This window comes from Benincasa hispida, chromosome 10 (genome assembly GCF_027475165.1).
Source record: "Benincasa hispida cultivar pf3 chromosome 10, pf3_genome.v1.1, whole genome shotgun sequence".
Lineage (NCBI taxonomy): Eukaryota > Viridiplantae > Streptophyta > Magnoliopsida > Cucurbitales > Cucurbitaceae > Benincasa > Benincasa hispida.
In genome coordinates, this window is record NC_143487.1 from 5,614,208 (window position 1) to 5,633,260 (window position 19,053).

At 32.6% G+C, this 19,053-nt stretch overlaps 1 protein-coding gene across 1 annotated transcript; it reads right to left on the reverse strand.

Moving 5' to 3' along the window:
• Positions 1–7,599: 7,599 nt before the first annotated feature.
• Positions 7,600–16,800, reverse strand: LOC120088151 (phenylacetaldehyde reductase-like). Its single transcript, XM_039045254.2, has 6 exons — positions 16,471–16,800; positions 16,136–16,305; positions 15,333–15,524; positions 14,573–14,735; positions 14,170–14,356; positions 7,600–7,917 (listed from the first exon to the last, which is right to left on the reverse strand). The coding sequence occupies exons 1-6, from the start codon at positions 16,589–16,591 to the stop codon at positions 7,773–7,775; spliced, it is 978 nt and encodes a 325-aa protein (XP_038901182.1). The 5' UTR covers positions 16,592–16,800; the 3' UTR covers positions 7,600–7,772.
• Between the last annotated feature and the right edge of the window lie 2,253 nt (positions 16,801–19,053).

A 19,053-nucleotide genomic window follows, 5' to 3' on the forward strand; every position in this document is an offset into this window, starting at 1 on the left:
TAAAAATCAAAATGCAAACACTTGAGGTCCATTTAAAAAAATCATTTCAATAACTGTAAATTCATTTGGAAATAAAAAAATTGGGTTAAAATTTTGAAAAACTACTTAAAATTTTGATATAATATTTGTAAAGATAACCAAAATTGGTGAAAATTTAAAAATATATAAGATTTAGGAAGATTACATAACATTTGAAAAATTAGAAGGATCTTGGTGTAATATGTAGTAGATGTACTGAAAAGGTCCAAAACAATCAATAAGTTAGAAAAAATTATTTATTAACCCGAGTTTTCAGATAAGGATGCTAGTTTTGTAAAATGAAAATTTCAATGTGCTATTCTGACAAATTTTCCATCTAGATACTTGCTAGGATTGGCAATGAGGCCGGGGCAAGGCGGGGAGGGGTTCCCCTTCTCGATGGGAGAATTTACCCCATCTCCACCATTTGAAAGCGGGGATGGGGATGGAGATTTCTTGTCGGAAAACAGGTCCCACGAGGACCCATTCCTCATTTCCCCCTTTGTTTCTCCTCGAGGACCTTTTTAATTTTTTTTACCTAAAATTCTCTTTGATTTGGGCTTTGACACTTTAGTTGAGCTTAGATTGGACTAAATGAAAAACTAGGCTAAATGTAAAAAGTTAAAATATTTAACATATATATTAAAAAACTAATCGGGATAGGTTTGAGGTCGGGGACGGGGCGGGGATATTCTACCCATTCCTGTTTCGGGGACCCTAGAGAGATCCCCAGTTTGACCCCATCCCCCATCAAACCGGAAATTTTCCGCCTCGATCGGAACAGGACTCATGAGAAATTTTGTCAATCCTAATACTCGCTCTATGCAAATCTTAGATTTCCATAAAACAAACCACCTCTTACACTTAACAATTTCTCATATTAAAGAACTTTACTCTTTCCCCACAAATACCTCTAAAGATGTATTTTACCATTAATTTATTTGTCTAGTTTTTCTAGTCCTGCTAAATTTTGAAAAATATTTAGGAAAAACCACGATTCATTTCTTATAAATGAAAATGTTCCTTTTCCCTTTTTTTTTATTTAGCAATATAAAATATGAAAAATCGATACTGTTGGAAATCTTAGGAGACAAATATATATATATTTACAAATGTATTGTAATTAAAGTGTTGGAGGGAGAATCAAATCTCTAACCTCGAAGTCGATAGTACAAACATTGAACTATGCTCAATATGAAACAAACATATTTCTTTAGAAAAAAAAAATTATTAATTATTAATTGTGATGGACAACAAATTAGGACAAGAAAAAATATGATTGGTTGTTAGTAGTAATGGACTAAAACTATTATTTGAGTATAATCCTTATAGTTTCAACTTGAAGAAATTTTAGAAATAGAAAATACGGAAAATCATACAAAATAACAAAATTTTAATATTCTTTGATAGAGACTGATAGAAATTTATCAGTGTATTAGGGACAATAAAGGTTGATAGAAGTTTATCAATGTCTATTAGTGTCATTTTTGCTATTTCGATAAATAGTTTAATATTTTTTCTATTTATGAAAATTTCCCTCTCAAAGGAATTTGTAACAATTTAATCCCTATCATGGAGATTAGTATGAAGATGTAATGAGATTTCTTACATAAATAAATGGATAAACTAATTTGTGACTAAGCATTTTTATTAAATACAAAGTCTACATCAATATTTTTATTAAATACAAAGTCCACATTATAAAATAATAAAAATTGACAACAATTTTTGATGATTTTTTTTACGTTAGAGACTAAATTATTTTAAATCTAAAAGTACAAAGACTAAATTATTACATACTAAAATTTGTGGGCTAAATTGTTATTTATATAAAATATCGGGGCGAAAGTGTTATATATATATATATATATATATATATATTTGACATGCAATCAAAAGTAGGAATTTGGTATAAACTATAATTATGCTGACATGACACAGCAACTCTCAACATATTTTGTAATAATTATCCTTCAACATCCAAAAGGACTGTTTTCTAATTTTTACAACATACAATTATTATTAATGTGAGTGGTTGCTGGTTAAGCCATCCAAACCTTTTCTATAAAATTGAACCATTTTCAAATCCTTTGAGTTCAATGCTCAATTCTCAGTCTTTGAAATTCATGGACAATTATTGGTATTTTAAAGATACCTAATACCTTTCTTTTCAATTAAATTGAAGTGGTTGAAATTTTTTAATTTAAAATCATATTATGTGAAATTCCTACCACCTTACTTCATTTATTTATACCATGAATCATACCTTTCTTAATTTTATTTTTGTTACCTCATATATGATATACCCACTCTTTGAAATGACAAATAACAAATTTAAACAAAATTTTGAAATATAGAATACATTATATCAAATAAAAGTATTATCAGATTGATTATTATTTTTTAAAAGGAAACAAAAATACCCAAATTTTTTATCAATACATTTTTCTAGGGTGTTGTTTTCTTAGGAATAATCCTTCTCTCCTTTCCTATCTTTTTACTTCCACCTTTTTAGAAACATTGATGTTTGAAAGCTACTAATCTAGAGACCCTTTTCTCATCTCCTTGGTATGTAGCAACTCAATTGTAAATAGCCTATGATGAGGCTTGAGGCCACATCTATATAGGAAGGTCTAAAATGTATTCAATTTAATAAATTTAATCAATTCTCAAGGAGAGATATTTTTCCATTATTGTTGAGTCAGATGCTTTTGAAGTTATCAATATTCTAACTAGTTGATTGAAGGATCTAACGGAAGCGAAAAATATCACTGATGCTATTTGCTCAGTATCGTTGACGATGGCTAAGGTGGGTTTTCGTCTTTGTTCTAGAGTTGAAAATATGATAGCTCATTGCATAGCTCGTGAAACTTGTGCGAGTTCTTTTGTATCTAATCAGGGGACTTCTTCTGGGAAGATGGTTTTTTTTTGGACCGCTTATTTTCCTCAATAGTTTTATTCCCTTCTTAATGAAGGTACTTGTGTCAATATTGTGTGATTAATAAATTGTTCTTTCAAAATAAATAAATAAATAATCCTTTTCTCATTTCCCATCTTTTTTGCTTCAACTTTCTAGGGTATGATTTAAAATATTTTATACCTTTTACATCTAAAATGCATATAATACGTATTTTAAGATTAATTATAACATAATTTTTCCAAAAAAAAAAAAATGAAAAACAAGTTAGAAGAAACCATTACAAATTGTTTAGTTTTTAGTTCTTTAACAGAAAAAATGCACAATATGAATATATAGTTCATCAATAATCAACAAACAACTATGTTTTTCTTTACATTTCAAGAGAAAAATCCAATGTGAATAATACAAACTATTAGCATATGGATTGTGAACTAAGTTGTATGTTCGTCAATGATGAACTATATTCAATATTAACTAAGTCATATTGATTGATGTTATTACACCATCATTTATGATAGTTCATTAAGACGTATAACATCAATCAATATATAGTATAAAGTTTATATTTAGTTGAATCATACCTATCTTAAGAGCATCTTAATTATTTTTTATTTTATATACAACGTGTTAACTAATTGAACTATGTCAAATTACTCTTAAAAAGAAATGACAATATTATATTCAAAGGGATGGAGGCATATAATATTATATTAGCATATGAACTAAATTAAAGTGACAATTGAAGATGGATGAATTAATGTGCTTGAAAATAATTTAAACCAGCCAACCATATCAACATTTATTATTCATAAGAAAAAGAAGCCATATAAAAATCCTAACTCAGGAATGGTCAACGTGGAAGCCACGTAGCCAAATTAGAGAGAAAAAGAGTCAAGTCAACCAATATGAGGGACTACTACCTTTTCTTAAGTTATAATAATAAAAAAAATCTTTCCAAAAAAACTATAATAAGTCCATCATCTTCTTAAATAAATCAATAAATCAATAATGAAGATTTAACGTAGCTGATATAAAATATGTATTTTCAATCAAAACAAAAAAAAATTATGATTTGAATCTATCCACTTCATATATTGAATTAAAAAAAATCAATCAATTTAGTTTGTACTTGATTTTAATGTTCATGTTATGTCATTCAATTCTATCTCTAGTTAGTTTTAGTGATTTGTTACCTAATTCAATCTAATAAAATTCGAAACGTAATTTCCTTGAATTTAATTTATTTTAAGATTTTAATATCGTATAAATTGTTGGAAAATTCGTGAGAAAATAATTATGATGACTTTTATTATAAGTTTGACTTTATGAAATATATAGAAGCGTGTAATATACGCTTTGTGAATTTGTGTAATATTTTTGTTCCTAGCTTTATACTAAGGAGAAGTTAATGCCTTGAATTAAATAGGTTAGATCAAATTTAACCTCAACCTTTAAAAAGGTTTGGACTAAAATTTAGAAGTTAAATTAAATTTGTATGGTTTAAAAGTTTGAATTTGGTGTATGGTGCTATAGTTAAATAAATCTTATAAGGGTCAAAATGAATAAATACAATAATAATTGACACGTACAATATTTTTTTTTAAGGTTGAAGGTTTGAATCTTCTTTTAACTCATTCATTGTTCTAAAAAAAGTGAAATTTTCATTTTAGTTCCTATTTAAATTTTGTTCAATTTTAATCATTATACTTTTAATTGTTCAATTTTAATCATTATACTTTTAATTGTTCAATTTTAGTCCCGTGCTTTCAATAGATTCCCAATTTAGTTTCATGCTCTAGTTTGTTGTTTTTATTTTTTATTTTTTTAAAGAAATTTGTTTTATCAACACTTTTATCATAAATTTTGAAAACATTTACACATGCGGTATTTTCTTGTAGGAAAATTATTATAGTTATTTGACCAATTTTGATAAAAGTTAATTTTGAGAGACTAAATTTAAGATTTATTAAAAGTATAGAGATTAAAATTGGACAAATAAAAATACATAAATTAAATTTAAGATTTTGATATTTTTAACTTTTTTTTTTTTTTTAATTATTGTTACCGTATTGAATAATGTTACTAAAGTATCTCAAAAAATAGTGTTACTAAAGATAAAGATGTCCTCGTAATTTGAACTGAACCGGCCACCGATCCGATTGGTTTGGGTTGTTTTCTAGCATAATTTGAACCAAACCGGACCGATCGGATTATTTGGGTTATTTGGGCTTTAAAACATACTCTTCGTTGGACCAATGGGCCATCATGGCCCATTATCTGTTCCGTCTTCTTTCACCTTGAACTCTGTGTTAATTGGATTCATTGCGTAAATTTGAAGAGATGAGTTCGATCAGATCGTTGTTGGTTCCCAGAGAAGAAGCAGTTGAACGGTGGCAAGGGTTTTTGTTCGTCGTCGTCAGCTTCTTTTTCCTTCTGCTGTTTCTCTATGCCGCCATCATTTCCAAGCTTCTTCCACCTTCCAAGAATGCCGTCTTATCTGCTATTCAGAATGACTGGTAACTTTTCTCTTTATTTTAGAGAATTATCGTTTGGTATTAGAGCTTAGGCTCTCGATTGGATATATCTGTGTTTCTTTTAATTATTTTCTTTGTTGTGTCTAGTCGATAATTAGGTTTTCTTTGTGTTGTTATTCTGAAGGGAAAAAAACGTATTGAAGTGTTAGTATTAGTTTCTGATTTTTCAGTTGAATTCTGGGTTTGATATTTGGAGATCAGAATTCTTTAGTTGAATGCCGACTGAAGATCAAAGCAGATCTCATTAGTTGATCAATGCGAAGGAAGAGAAAAGATGGGGTGGCGGGGGTGGGGGGTGGGGGGTGTGGGCGTGGGCGGGGCGAACAAAAACCAAATACTACGACTCTTTTGTATATGTATATAGTATTAAGGAAAAAAAAAGGGGGAATATAGGGTACATGGAAATCATATTGAACTTGAAAATGAAAGCCAGTGAATAAACATAGCCTTTGATTTTTTTGTTTTTAGTTTTTGAAAATTGTTTTTGTTTTCTCACTATTTCTAACTGATGGTTTTCACACTTCCTAGGTAAACATTTGAATTCTTAGCTAATGTCTAAAATTTTGAAAAATACTATTCAAAATTTGGCTTTGATTTTGAAAACACTCTTAAAATGTAGGCAACATTACATAGAAACTAATTGATCGATGTGGTGTTTATAGGTTTAATTTTCAAAAACAAAAAAATAAAAAACAAAATGGTTACCAAAGAGATTTGTAATAATAACTTTCTTTTAGATCTCATGGTGTTTAATGGAGATATCACTCATGAATCTACTGTTTTGATATTCAAACAGCAATAATATATATGGATGTCAAAATGATGCCATCCGTTCTAGGGAATAAGTATGTATACATCTGAATGCTGCCTTTGAAGCAAACCAAACTCTTGTACAAAGGCTTTTTTTTTTTCAAAAGAAAAAAAATATTGAAAACTGATTTGGTGTTGGTGCCTTTGATCTCTTGAAAAGATCAAGTTGAAACTAATCTGGTAACTCGTTTCTTTGCATAGTATTGATTAACAATGAGCCAATGACCTTTATTTGTATGAATGGTAGCTTTGCATTTGAAGCAAACCAAACTCTTGTTCAGGGGACATTTTTATGAGAACTGATTCAGTGTTGGTGCCTTTGATTTCTTGAAAAGATCAAAATTTAAGGAAGCTAATCTGGTAACTTGTTTCTTTGCCTAGCATTGACCTATATTTGTAATGCATTTCCTCTTCCTTAATAGGTATTACTGTCTCCTGGTGCCCTTGACATTACCTATCCTTTACGTTGCCGTTTATTTCCATTGGCTGAGTATGAAACTATTCAAGCATGCTTGATCATGTCGTTGTATGAAGACAAAGGTTTTGAACAAGTTGTGTCTAAATCTTGGGAGGATTCAACCACCTATCTTTGATTGAATTACAATGCGATGTGTTAGGAATTTCCAATACCTAAGGTGATCAAGAATGTACGGGGGAATTACTAGAGGCATATATGATGATCATGCCGAGCAAATTCCACATCGATGAGTCTCTTGTACTGATTTTTGTAGAGGGCTGTTACTATAAAATATTCACCCATTGTGGTTGAATGATAAGGATATTAGGTATTCAAATTAAACTGAAAGGTCAAACAGTGGTGGACTTGGTGAATGAATCTAAGCACAAGCTCTATGAACTACTAAGGGAAAACCAACTTGGTTTATGGTTGATTTGATATGGACAATCTTGGATCTTGACAATTGCTTGTTTGCTCGATATGCCACTTTGAGTACTGGTTTGATTTATCATTGTACCGATATTTGCCCATTTTGTAATGGAAATTGATCTACTCCGGAGCTACCTATTTACTTCGAATGGTCTACTTTGTTACTTGAATGAAAAATGTTTGATTTATTTATTATTGAATATTATACAAACAAATTAATGAAAATAACCTTTTCCTTTGCCAATTTGAACATAATTCAACTTTTCTCTTGATTAATATAAATTACTCTTATAAGACCCAACTTTTTCTTAATGAAATATAATACTTTCCAGAATAGGAGAGATCGAACTTATGCCATATTATTGCTGTACATATTAAGCTATGATTAAGCTAAAGAAGTAATACAACATGTGCTAATGTGCTACTTTAAATTTGATAGAAGAAAGAAACAGAATTATTATTATTAACAGAACATAAAGTTTCTAAAGCCATCACACAACATAATTTTCATACACAATTTCTCTAACAATCCGAAGATTCACACAATTAGCTTCTGAAAACAATAACAAGCGAGCAATTTCATGGCTTTCAGATGCCAAAAAGCTCAGAAGCTGATAAAATTCTTTTCCTTCAAGCTCTCTACAGTTTCCTTCAAGCTTTCCTCGAGAGGAATGAATTCAATGCCTAAGCTCTTTGCTTTCTCAACCGAGACCTGATACGTTGGTATAAACGGCTTATCATCAACACACCTGCAGTTGAAAATTTTAGTATCGTGGTCGAAATCAAGTATAAATGTATGAAGTATTAAAAGATAAAAGAAAAGAACACAATATTCACGTGAAAAATCCTAATATAGGGAGAAAAAACCACGATAGAAGGAAACTTTTTATTATTTTCTTCCGACTACATACAAGAGATGACAGAGACATAAATAGGCTCTAGAAAGCCCTAATACAGAATTGGAAAACTTAGGGCAAAGTAAAAAGACTAAGATACCCATGGGGCTAAATACATAACAACCCCTTATTGTCAACTCCCCAACTTGGATGTCAATTGGACCCAACTTGCTAATAAGAATCAAAACTTTGTTGAGTAATTCTTTGGTGAGGAATATCAACAACTTGTTGACTATAAGGGATGTAAGGAGTACAAATATCGCCACTGTCCAGTTTTTCTTTGATAAAGTGTCTATCAATCTCCACATGTTTTGTTCTATCATGTTGCACAAGATTGTTGGTTATGCTTATAGCCGCTTTGCTATCACAATAGAGCTTCATAGGTAGATCACTATCTTAGTGAAGATTAGACAGAACTTTCTTCAACCAGATTTCTTCACAGATTCCCAAACTCATAAATCTGTATTCTGCTTCAACACTGCTTCTAGCAACAACACCTTGCTTCTTACTTCTCCAAGTAACAAGATTACCCCACACAAACGTACAGTACCCAGAGGTAGATTTTCTGTCTATAACAGATCTCGCCCAACCAGAGTCGGTGTAAGCCTCAATGCATTTTCTGTCAGTTTTCCTGAACATAAGCCCTTTACCTGGAGTTGTTTTTAAGTATCTCAGAATCCGATTCACAACTTCCATATGTCTCTCGCAGGGTGCCTGCATAAACTGACTAACCACATTGACAACGTAGGATATATTTGGTCTAATGTGAGATAAGTAAATCAATTTTTCTACTAGACACTGGTATCTTTCTTTAACAATAGGAATCTTGTCAACAGAATCTCCCAACTTAGCATTGAATTCCATAGGGGTGTCAACAGGCCTACATCCAGTCATGCCTATTTCTTTCAACAAGTTAAGGGTGTATTTCTGTTGAGAGACAAAAATCCCTTCTCTTGATCTCGCTACCTCCATTCCAAAGAAATACCTTAGACTTCCATGGTCCTTAATCTCAAATTCATCAACCATTTTCTTTTTAAATCTGATAATCTCAGCAGCATCATCTCCTGACAAAACAATATCATTTACGTACACAATTAAAACAACAATTTTCCCTGATTCTGACCTTTTTGTGAACGAAGTGTGGTCAGAATGCTCGTGAGTAAAACCTTAGGACTTAACAAAGGTAGTAAACCTGTCAAACCGAGCTCCCGAAGACTGTTTCAAACCATACAAAGACTTCCTGGGTTTACAAACCTGATGGTCAAATTGAGCTTCAAAACTAGGAGGAAGACTCATATAAATCTTTTCTTCTAATTCACCATTCAGAAAAGCATTTTTTACATTAAGTTGATGGAGAGGTCAATCTTTGTTAACTGCCACAAAAAGTAGAACTCGAACTGTATTTAGCTTCATTACAGGAGAGAAAGTTTCCGAGTAGTCTATTCCATAGGTTTGTGTAAACTTTTTAGCTACCAATCTGTCCTTATACCTGTCAAGAGTTCCATTAGACTTATACTTTGTAGTGAACACCCATTTGCACCTAACAGTTTTATGCCCTTTTGGAAGGACCACACAATCCCACGTATTATTTTTTTTCAAAAGCTCTTATTTCTTCCATGATCGAGCCTTCCATTTGGGAACTTCCATGGCCATATGTATGTTGCTCGGTATTGTTACTGTATCCAGGTTAGTTGTGAATGCCCTGAACTCGAAAGACAAATTACTGTAAGATAGAAAGCTATGCATAGGATATTTAGTGCATGACCTGATGCCCTTTCTCAAAGCAATGGACATATCAAGAGAGACATCATAACTCCCTGTTTTACTTGACTTCTCATCAGTATGAGGACGGTGGTCACACTCAGTTACCTGAGACAACCTCACCCTCCTGTGTTTCTCCTAATGACTCATCATTGCCTGCAACTCTGTCATTCTTTGAAACTATCATATCAATTCTGTCACTCTCAACCATATCGCTCATATCACCCTTAACACATACTGATGTATTATCAAGAATAGGAGTACCTTGAGCTGGTGCTAGTTCCGATTCATGGACCGGAGCCGGTGGAGCAACAGGTGATACCATTTCCTTTCTGAGATTCTTCCTGTAGTACGTTATCCATGGGACTTGTTTAATCGGGAGGACGATATCATCTGTACCCAAGATAGGTTCGGGAAGAAGATTAGTAGGAATCGGAGATGTGGACTAGTTAGTCTCTTCACTAGTACTCTCCTCCTGAAGATGACTAATAGGGAAGAATGGTTTATCCTCAAGGAACGTTGCATCCATAGAAACAAAGTACTTTTGTGAAGATGGATGGAAACACCTATAACCTCGTTGTGAAGAGGATACCCAACAAAGACATATTTCTGAGCACGAGGGGTAAATTTGGTGCGATTAGGACCATGACTATGGACAAAGACAGTGCACCCAAACACTCGAAGAGGAACATCAGAAATAAGATGCATTGTTGGGTACGACTATTTAAAGCATTCAAGAGGAGTTTGGAAATGGATTACACGGGAAGACATCCGATTAATAAGATGTGCTGCAGTCAGAACATCATCTCCCCATAGGTAAGAAGGGAGAGGAGTGGATAGCATGAGAGACCGCGCAACATCAATAAGGTGACTATTTTTCCGTTCAACCACCCTATTCTGTCGAAGAGTATAAGCACAGGAGCTTTGATGGACAATGCCTTTAAAAGTTAGCAACTCATGAAGGGTGTTGTTAAAGAACTCATGGCCATTATCACAACGAAAGATGGCAATTTTAGTGTTAAATTGAGTCTCCACTGTAGTATAAAATTGTGGGAATATTGATGGTACCTCCGATTTATCAGTGAGAAGAAACACCCATGTAAGACGAGTGTCCTTTGATTTATCAATAAGAAGAAACACTCATGTAAAACGAGTATGATTATCAATAAATGTCACAAACCAACGTTTTTCGGAAGAAGTAGTGATGTTTGAGGGACCCCAAACATCACTATGGATAAGAGTAAATCGCTGGGAAGGTTTGTAGGGTTGAGATGGAAAGGTGACTTGATACTGTTTTGCACAAATACACACATCACAAGACAAAGAGGAGATATCAACATTATGAAATAAATGGGCAAATAAATATTTTATATATTGAAAATTCGGGTGACCAAGACGAAAGTGTCATAACATATAATCTTTTTCAGAAGTTGAAAAACAAGAAGATGACAAACTAGTCCTATAACTATTCCTAGAGGAAACATCATCATTAAGGAAATAGAGTCCCCTATCGTGCTAGGCAGTACCAATCGTTATCCCCAAGCTCAAGTACTGAAAACATTATCAGGTGAGAAAGTGACTCGACAATTCAGACCTCTAGTTATCTTACTAATATATAGTAAATTGTAAGATATTTTAGAGGCACGCAATACATTCTGTAAAGTTAAACCCTTAAAAGGAGAAAGATGTCCCTAAGCTCAAGTACTGAAAACATTATCAGGTGAGAAAGCGACTCGACAGTTCAGATCTCTAGTTATCTTACTAATATATAGTAAATTGTAAGATATTTTAGAGGCATGCAATACATTCTGTAAAGTTAAACCCTTAAAAGGAGAAAGATGACCCTTTCCTGCAATAGGAGTAAAAGACCCATCTGCAATCCAAATTTTCTCATTACCAGCGCTTGGAAAATATGACAGAAAAAGATCAGATGAACCAGCTAAATGATTCATAGCTCCTGAATTTAATATCCATGGTTTCTTACCATTAATATTGAGGAGACTTAAGGACTGAAAAATACTTGATTGGACAATAACACCGACCCCAACAACATCAGGATCATTCTGGTTATTCACCTAAGATTAAGATTGTGAAGCACCACTTGTATAATCACTCACAAGTGCTCGGCCAGGGTTTGACTTGTTATTTAGAGGACGATGTTTGCCATTTGGAGGTCGACCATGTAACTTCCGACACTGATCCTTTGTATGTCAAGGTTTCTTGCAATGTTCACAAACTGGAAGTGGTTTTACATTCTACTTGTCACCATTAAACCTAGATGATTTTGCACTAAATGCAGCAGAATCAGTAGCAGAAACAATAGAGTTGTTCATAGCACTTGATTTATCTTCCTCTAGACGAACCTCAGAGTATACTTCCATAAGAGAAGGTATCGGCCTCTATCCCAATATTCGATTGTGCACTGCATCAAACTTGGAATTCAGACTAGCAAGAAAGTCATAAACTCGATCAACTTCCTCAATTTTTGAATACTGAACTCCACCACATGGACAATCCCAGACAATTTCACGACATAGATCCATCTCCTGCCAGATTAAAGACAGTTTATTAAAATAGAAAGTAACATCCCTTGTTCTTTATTTACACTCATGAACCTGTTTACGCAAAGTGTACAAACGAGACGCGTTTTGCCTCTTAGTGTACAATTTCTGTACTGCATCCTAAATATCCCGAGCAGTTGCCGCATACAGTAAGGGTTTTCCTATCTATAGTTCCATACTGTTAATCAACAAAGATCGAGTCAAGGAGTCTTTCCCTTTCCGAATGCACTCTTGAGGATCTCTTAGTCTTGGTCTTAGTATCTCAGCAGTTAGATACCCAAACTTGTGATGCCTCTCGAGGGCAATATTGATAGACTGAGACCAAGAGAAATAATTCTGGCCATTCAGCTTCTCTCCTATAATGAAACCTGCAGAGTTTCCCATAGATCCAGACAAAACATGTGTTGTAGGTAAAGTAGGAAAGGCGGTTACTGGATTCTCTGAATACATCGGTAGATTGGAAGATAAATCCAAATTGACGGGATTTGATTGAAGGTTTGTGGTAGTCTCAAGGACTGCCCCAAATGCAAGAATCTGTTGTTAAAGATTAGCTAATTATTGTTGGACCACCATTGGAGATAGACCCATTAAACCTGAAGCACCATGGCTGGCCGGCGCATGTTGAGGGAGGCTCGGACGTGACTACACGTGACTGGTCATGGCCGATGTGGCTGGTTGCTGTCCACCATGATAGGATGATGACTCACCCATTTCAAACACATATGAGCGATGACTGTCAACGTTGGCGCCAATGCTGATCGGGTGGTCGGCGCTCGAGAGGGTGATCGGATGGCCGATGCTAGGTAGACCGGCGATGGGGTAGGCCACACCGGAAGTGGACGACGGCAATACAGGTGGCAACTCGGCATTAGACCGAGATGGAGGGTCTGCAGGTAGCGATCGACTGCGGCTTGGATGGTGGCTGAAGTGACAGCAACAGCGGCGGTGCTGGCTTCGGTGGAGGTGGCATCGCTGGTTGGGTTTGATTGCGGAAGCGGTGGTTGATTTTCATCAATGACAGCTAGGGTTTTGTCACTATGTTGTGATACAATATTAAAGATAGAAGAAAAGAACACAATATTTACGTGAAAAACCTTGTACAAGAAAAAACCACGATAGAAGGATACTTTTTATTATTTTCTTCTGACTACATACAACACATTAACAGCCCTTTATTTTCAACATGAAGATTCGAGAAGAATGGGTACAGATTTCTATATTCCGACAACAATAATATGAAGTACCTGTAAAATTGTTTGTGCAAAATACTTGTAGATTTAAGGTTCATTATTTGCAAAATATTTTATTCTGTCCTAAGTTTACAGAAAAAACCCAACAACAGATGTATAAAGAGAGATTCTTGATGCTTTTTCATGCAAGAAGAGATGGTTTGACAACATTTATACACTTTTTCAAAGTATCAAAAACATTCATGAAATTTCAAAGCATCTCTCGGAAATATGGTCCACTCAAACGAAAGTACTGCAGGCTTGATGCCTTCTCTAACTACCATGAATAACCAGATTGTAGAGTTGTGAACCATCTTTTCTCCGGTCTGCTGATAATGTTCATTGATACTTTCTATTTTCTAAAAGAAACTTAAAAGATAAATGCTGTGCTAGGAATCGGAACCAAAGCCAAGGAAGCTATAAATAAATGAAGTTTGCAAATGAAAAAAGATAAGAAACCTTGACATGGAAGGAAAGCTTAGTTAATTAAAAAAATTGTCATCGAGAAAGTTACTTTTCGAAAAAAATCTTCAGGGTGGATGAGTAATACTTACTTGTCAGGAAGTTGAAGTGAAGGGTAGAGATCATGCAATATCTTGACAATTCCCGAATAGTGAACAACTTTCTCAACCAAACAGTATCTTCCGCTAGCTGATGGAGTCTCATAAGCTAGAATGTGTGCATTAGCAACATCTTTCACATTAACCCATCCAAATGTGGAATTTGGAAATGTTTGTGCTCCTGCATAGATTAAAATCACATGCTTATAGATTTATCATACTTAATCAACGGTTCAAAATTAAAGATTCAAACATTAAGCACCAAGAAGAATTAATTAGAAATTATATGACAAGCTGTGATACAACGTAGTTCATGTTACAAAACGCTAGATCTTAAAGAGAAATAGTTCGGTGAAAGGAAAATGAAGCATAAACTGCAAAATAACTAAACATATACCAGATATTAAGTTCAAAATAGCTTCGGCACTGGTATTCAGTGTTGGCTGCAATAGTGGACCAATAACCATTGCAGGGTTTATTGTAACCATGTCAATTCCCTTCTCTCTTACAAAATTCCAGGCTGCCTCCTCGGCTAAAGTTTTTGAGAGCACGTACCAAAGCTGAAATCCACAGAGAAATAGAGGATAGAGTTTTATCTCTTTGATATCATAAGCAAATAAACTCTAGGAGACTGAGAATGCATATTGAAGTTTGAAGTCATTTATTGGGCTACTCTTTCTCTATGTACATGATCTAACAGTTGAATATGCATATTCAACCATCGTAGAATACTTTGTCATGCTTCTTCAAGACGTTTCATTAGTTTGCGAAACATAACATTCAGCAAATTTCCTGAAAATGACCACTATTCTTTATGAATTAAGGGGATAATCCTAGGATTAAAGACACTCAAAATTCCACACACCTATCTACTTTACAACTTAGACAATTACAAGAAAACAGTAAATTAGATGGTAACTCTAATGTAATTTTGTCATAGGTCAAATTGTAAAAAATAAGAGATGATTTGTGAAGAAATTTTTAACTAATTATTTGTCCTTTACAAAGTAGAAGATGAAGGGTCACCACACAAGGAAGGCGACAGCTTTAACATTTTATTAGTAAGTCAAGTCATGTATGCTCAGTCCTACTCTAACAATCTTTTCTTTGTCTTCTTCGAAGGCAGTTAGGAGCATAAAAATGAAATAAATGGATACCTTCAGTTCTTTACAAATCTCAGGATTAGAAAACCAGGTTTCATCAATTACTGTATCAGGAGTACGAGGCTGTCCATTATAAGCAACAGCAGCCATCGAAGATGTCAAGACAACCCGCTTGACAGATGACGCTTTTGCAACTGACTTAAGGACATTCAGTGTCCCTTTCAATGCAGGATCAATAAGTTCAGCCTGAAAAGAATAATCTTATCAAAAGGCTAAAAGCATTTTTATCATGGAACATTTCATGATTACTAATGAGCAGCTAAACTAACATGTACTTTTAACTTGTAAACAAGCTAAAAAGAGTGGCCCCATGAACTAAAAATGAGTGAAACAGAGTTCCATATAATCAGACATAAATAAGATAACAACTTCTAGAACCAGAAATCAACCAGAGTAACTGAATAATACATTGTTAGGATACCACCTAACAAGAATCAAGATCTGAAATATATTGAAATATAAAGGATGACTATGATAAACCAAGTATAAGACACTTGAAACCTCCCCTCTTGAGTATATTAACCCAAGCCTTAAATCACCAAGCAATTCTCTGCCTTCCCTCAATCTCCCTCCCTCTGTATATCATCAAATACACTAACTAATTACCCTTGTGCACTTACTAATACCATACTAGTATTCCCAATATAACCCTTACTAGTACTCTCACATACATCCAAGCTTTCTTGCTTCTATAATGAATAATAAATTCAAGATTTCTTGCTTCTTAGTATATGATCAATCCCCCATAAGAGGTTTCATCAACGTAGAACTCAATCCGTAATTTGTAGTGGAAAAACCTGAGGATCTGAGGCAGCATGAAAGAAGGGAGAAGCAGTATGAAAAACCCCTTGACAACCCTCAACAGCAGTATCAAAGGAACCTTCCTCTAGAAGGTTAGCTTTAAACAGATGAAGTCTCTCAGCAGCTCCATCCAATGCAAGCAAATGAGCAGTTTTGATTGGATCAGCTATGAGACAAAAGTCAAATCAATCAACAAAATAATCACCAAAGAGAAGGAAATTTTGCTACCCAACTCAATATTCTCAAGTGGGGTTGTCAATTTTCACAAGCATTCATTTGGGAAGAGGAATATTTGATTAAAAGAATTAAAATGAAGAGAAATTAGGCAAACCCGGATCTCGAACACTAGCTTTGACGGTGTAACCTCGTTGGAGAAGGAATTTAACAATCCAAGAAGCTATGTATCCTGAGCCACCAGTGACACACACAGTCTTCGCTGCTCCGCCGCTCATTTTCTCCTACCTCCCTTGATTTTGGCTTACACTTTCTCTTTGTTTCAAGGTTATAAGAATGGTAGAGTCATTGGCTTTTAGTTTTCAAGATTTTGCCGTATATGCTTATGTTCATGACTTAATTGTTGATTATTGATACCATAATTAGTTGAGATATTTTTAATTTTTAGTACTATGTTCATTTATTTTATTGTAAATTTTACATCTTTAAATTTTAATCGGGTTAATACTTAATATAGTTATTCCCAAAACGAAATCAGGCTAATCTTAGACTCTGTTGTCATTATTAATCGAGGAAGACTTAGCACCACATTAGTAAAAATTATTTTTAGGTGAAGATTTTAATAAAAATATGAAGGTTATATCATTTTCTGGATGATATTAAAAGGAAAAGAGAATAAATAAGAAGAATGACAAAAAAGAAAGAAAAAATAAATGATATTTTTGGTAATAAAGTTACCAACTTTGGTACATGAATGTTGAATGGCATTGAATTTGGTTCATCCATTAAATTGGGGAAGATTGAGCAACTCAATGATAGACTGTGATTTTTTTTCCCAAAAAAAGAAAAAAAAGGACCATGAGCTAAAAAAAGATAAAAGAAAAAGGCCTATCCATGGGATTGGTAAATAAAGTAAATGATGCACTTGCAAAAGGTATGAAAATTTTTCTCATATAGAAAAAATGTCAAACTATTTATCGAAATGACAAAAAAAATATCTTGATAAACATTGATAGATTTCTATTAGTATCTATCACATAATATCAATGATAGACTTCTACTAAATTTTTATTAAGAAAAAGATTAAATTTTACTATTTTGTATAAATAGTTTACCTTATTTTTCTATTTTTTAAAATGTCCCAAAATCTATTATGAAAGTATTAGGCCAAATAAGCAAATTTGATTTCATTAGAGAACACTTTCTAAAGAACAAAGTTCTAATTCAATGATAATAAAAAAAGAACTTTCGCTTATAACCCTAAATTGGCTCTTTATAATATTTCAAGAAAATAAGACAATTAACTAATTAATTCCAATTAAACATTAATTAATCTAAAGGCTCGTTTGGATCAACTAGAGAAAAAAATGTTTTTAAAAAATGTCATTATTATTTAAACTCTTTTTATGAGAATTGTTTAAAATATACTTTGAAAGTGTTTTAAAAACTATTTTGAGAGGTTGCCAAACACATTTTTTTTTTCTAAAACGATTTATTTTCAAAGTTAAACGTTTGAAAAGTTAAATCAAACAAACCCTAAATTAATAACTAAATTAAATATTAATTAAAATATACTAACTATCATATAATTCTCCTTATCGATAAATTATTTATAATTAAATTATATACACATGCATAGATACTATTAAAATTCAAACTAATAGCTTAAAGATAAATTGCAAAAGTCACCCCTAGAATATGGTGGTAGTTGCAATTATACCCTCAAACTTTTGATCGTAAAATAAAATATTCAGAAAATTGGACTCTCAAACTTATATAGTTATAGAAATTGTAACAATGGTATACGTTTGAGGGTTCAATTTTTATTATTTAGGAGTCCAATTTTTAATACTAAAAAAAAATCTATTTTTAATACTTTTATAAGTTTTAGAGTTTAATTTTTACCATTGAAAGTTCGACGATGTACCACCAATGATTTTTGTAACTTTTTTTCTTTATATATTTTATATCGTGGCCCAATTCTTGGGTTGTTAAAGATTATTATTTTTTCAAAGGAGTCCTCATCTAATTAAGTTTATTCAATTATTATTATTTTTTTAAAAAAAAATCAGTTTATTCAATTATTAATTGAATTTTCAATGAAGTATTATTTCTGTTGTGCTCTTAAAAAAAGTATCATTTCTATTGAAATTTATTGAAAGACATTCTCTTTGATTCAATTATTTATAACTAAAGTCAATTTGGTCATGGCATCCATGCACCCATTTCTTTCTAATTTTATATCACTAAAATTCATATTATTGCAATATTTTTTATTGCATTAATTTCCTCAAAATAAACAATAGAATTAGTAATTAAAGAAACTACTAATAGTTTTTATTTTGATTCCTCAAAGTAAAAAGTAAATAATGACCAAATGAACTTCTCTTAAATTATTTACTGAAAAGAAACTACTAATACTTTTTTATTTTGATTCCTAAGAACTTCCTTAAGTTAGGTTGTTTTAGCTTAGGTATTTTGTAATTTATTGTTTATTTTTAAGCCTACATATAGATGCATTATTAGATAATCATGGTGCAGTTATTTCAATTTCGTTGAAATGTCTTTACACTTCATTTATTCTTTGTGATAGGTGACTTTAAAAAGAAATATTAAAACTTTGTATATTTATATTCATACTATATTAAAAATGTAAGATTTTTTAAAAACATTTTTTAGACCAAATTAACCTTTTAGTTTTCCATTAATAACAATTATGCCATTTCAATAACAATTCAGA

What these genes read in the sequence shown, in the direction of transcription:
- LOC120088151 (XM_039045254.2), bottom strand. Translation starts at nt 16,591, where the DNA reads ATGAGCGGCGGAGCAGCGAAGACTGTGTGTGTCACTGGTGGCTCAGGA. An exon ending in AGCTAGTGTTCGAGATCCGG is followed by an intron (nt 16,306 to 16,470) that starts GTTTGCCTAATT and finishes TTTGTCTCATAG; the next exon opens with CTGATCCAATCAAAACTGCT. An exon ending in AGATTTGTAAAGAACTGAAG is followed by an intron (nt 14,736 to 15,332) that starts GTATCCATTTAT and finishes TGTGGATTTCAG; the next exon opens with CTTTGGTACGTGCTCTCAAA.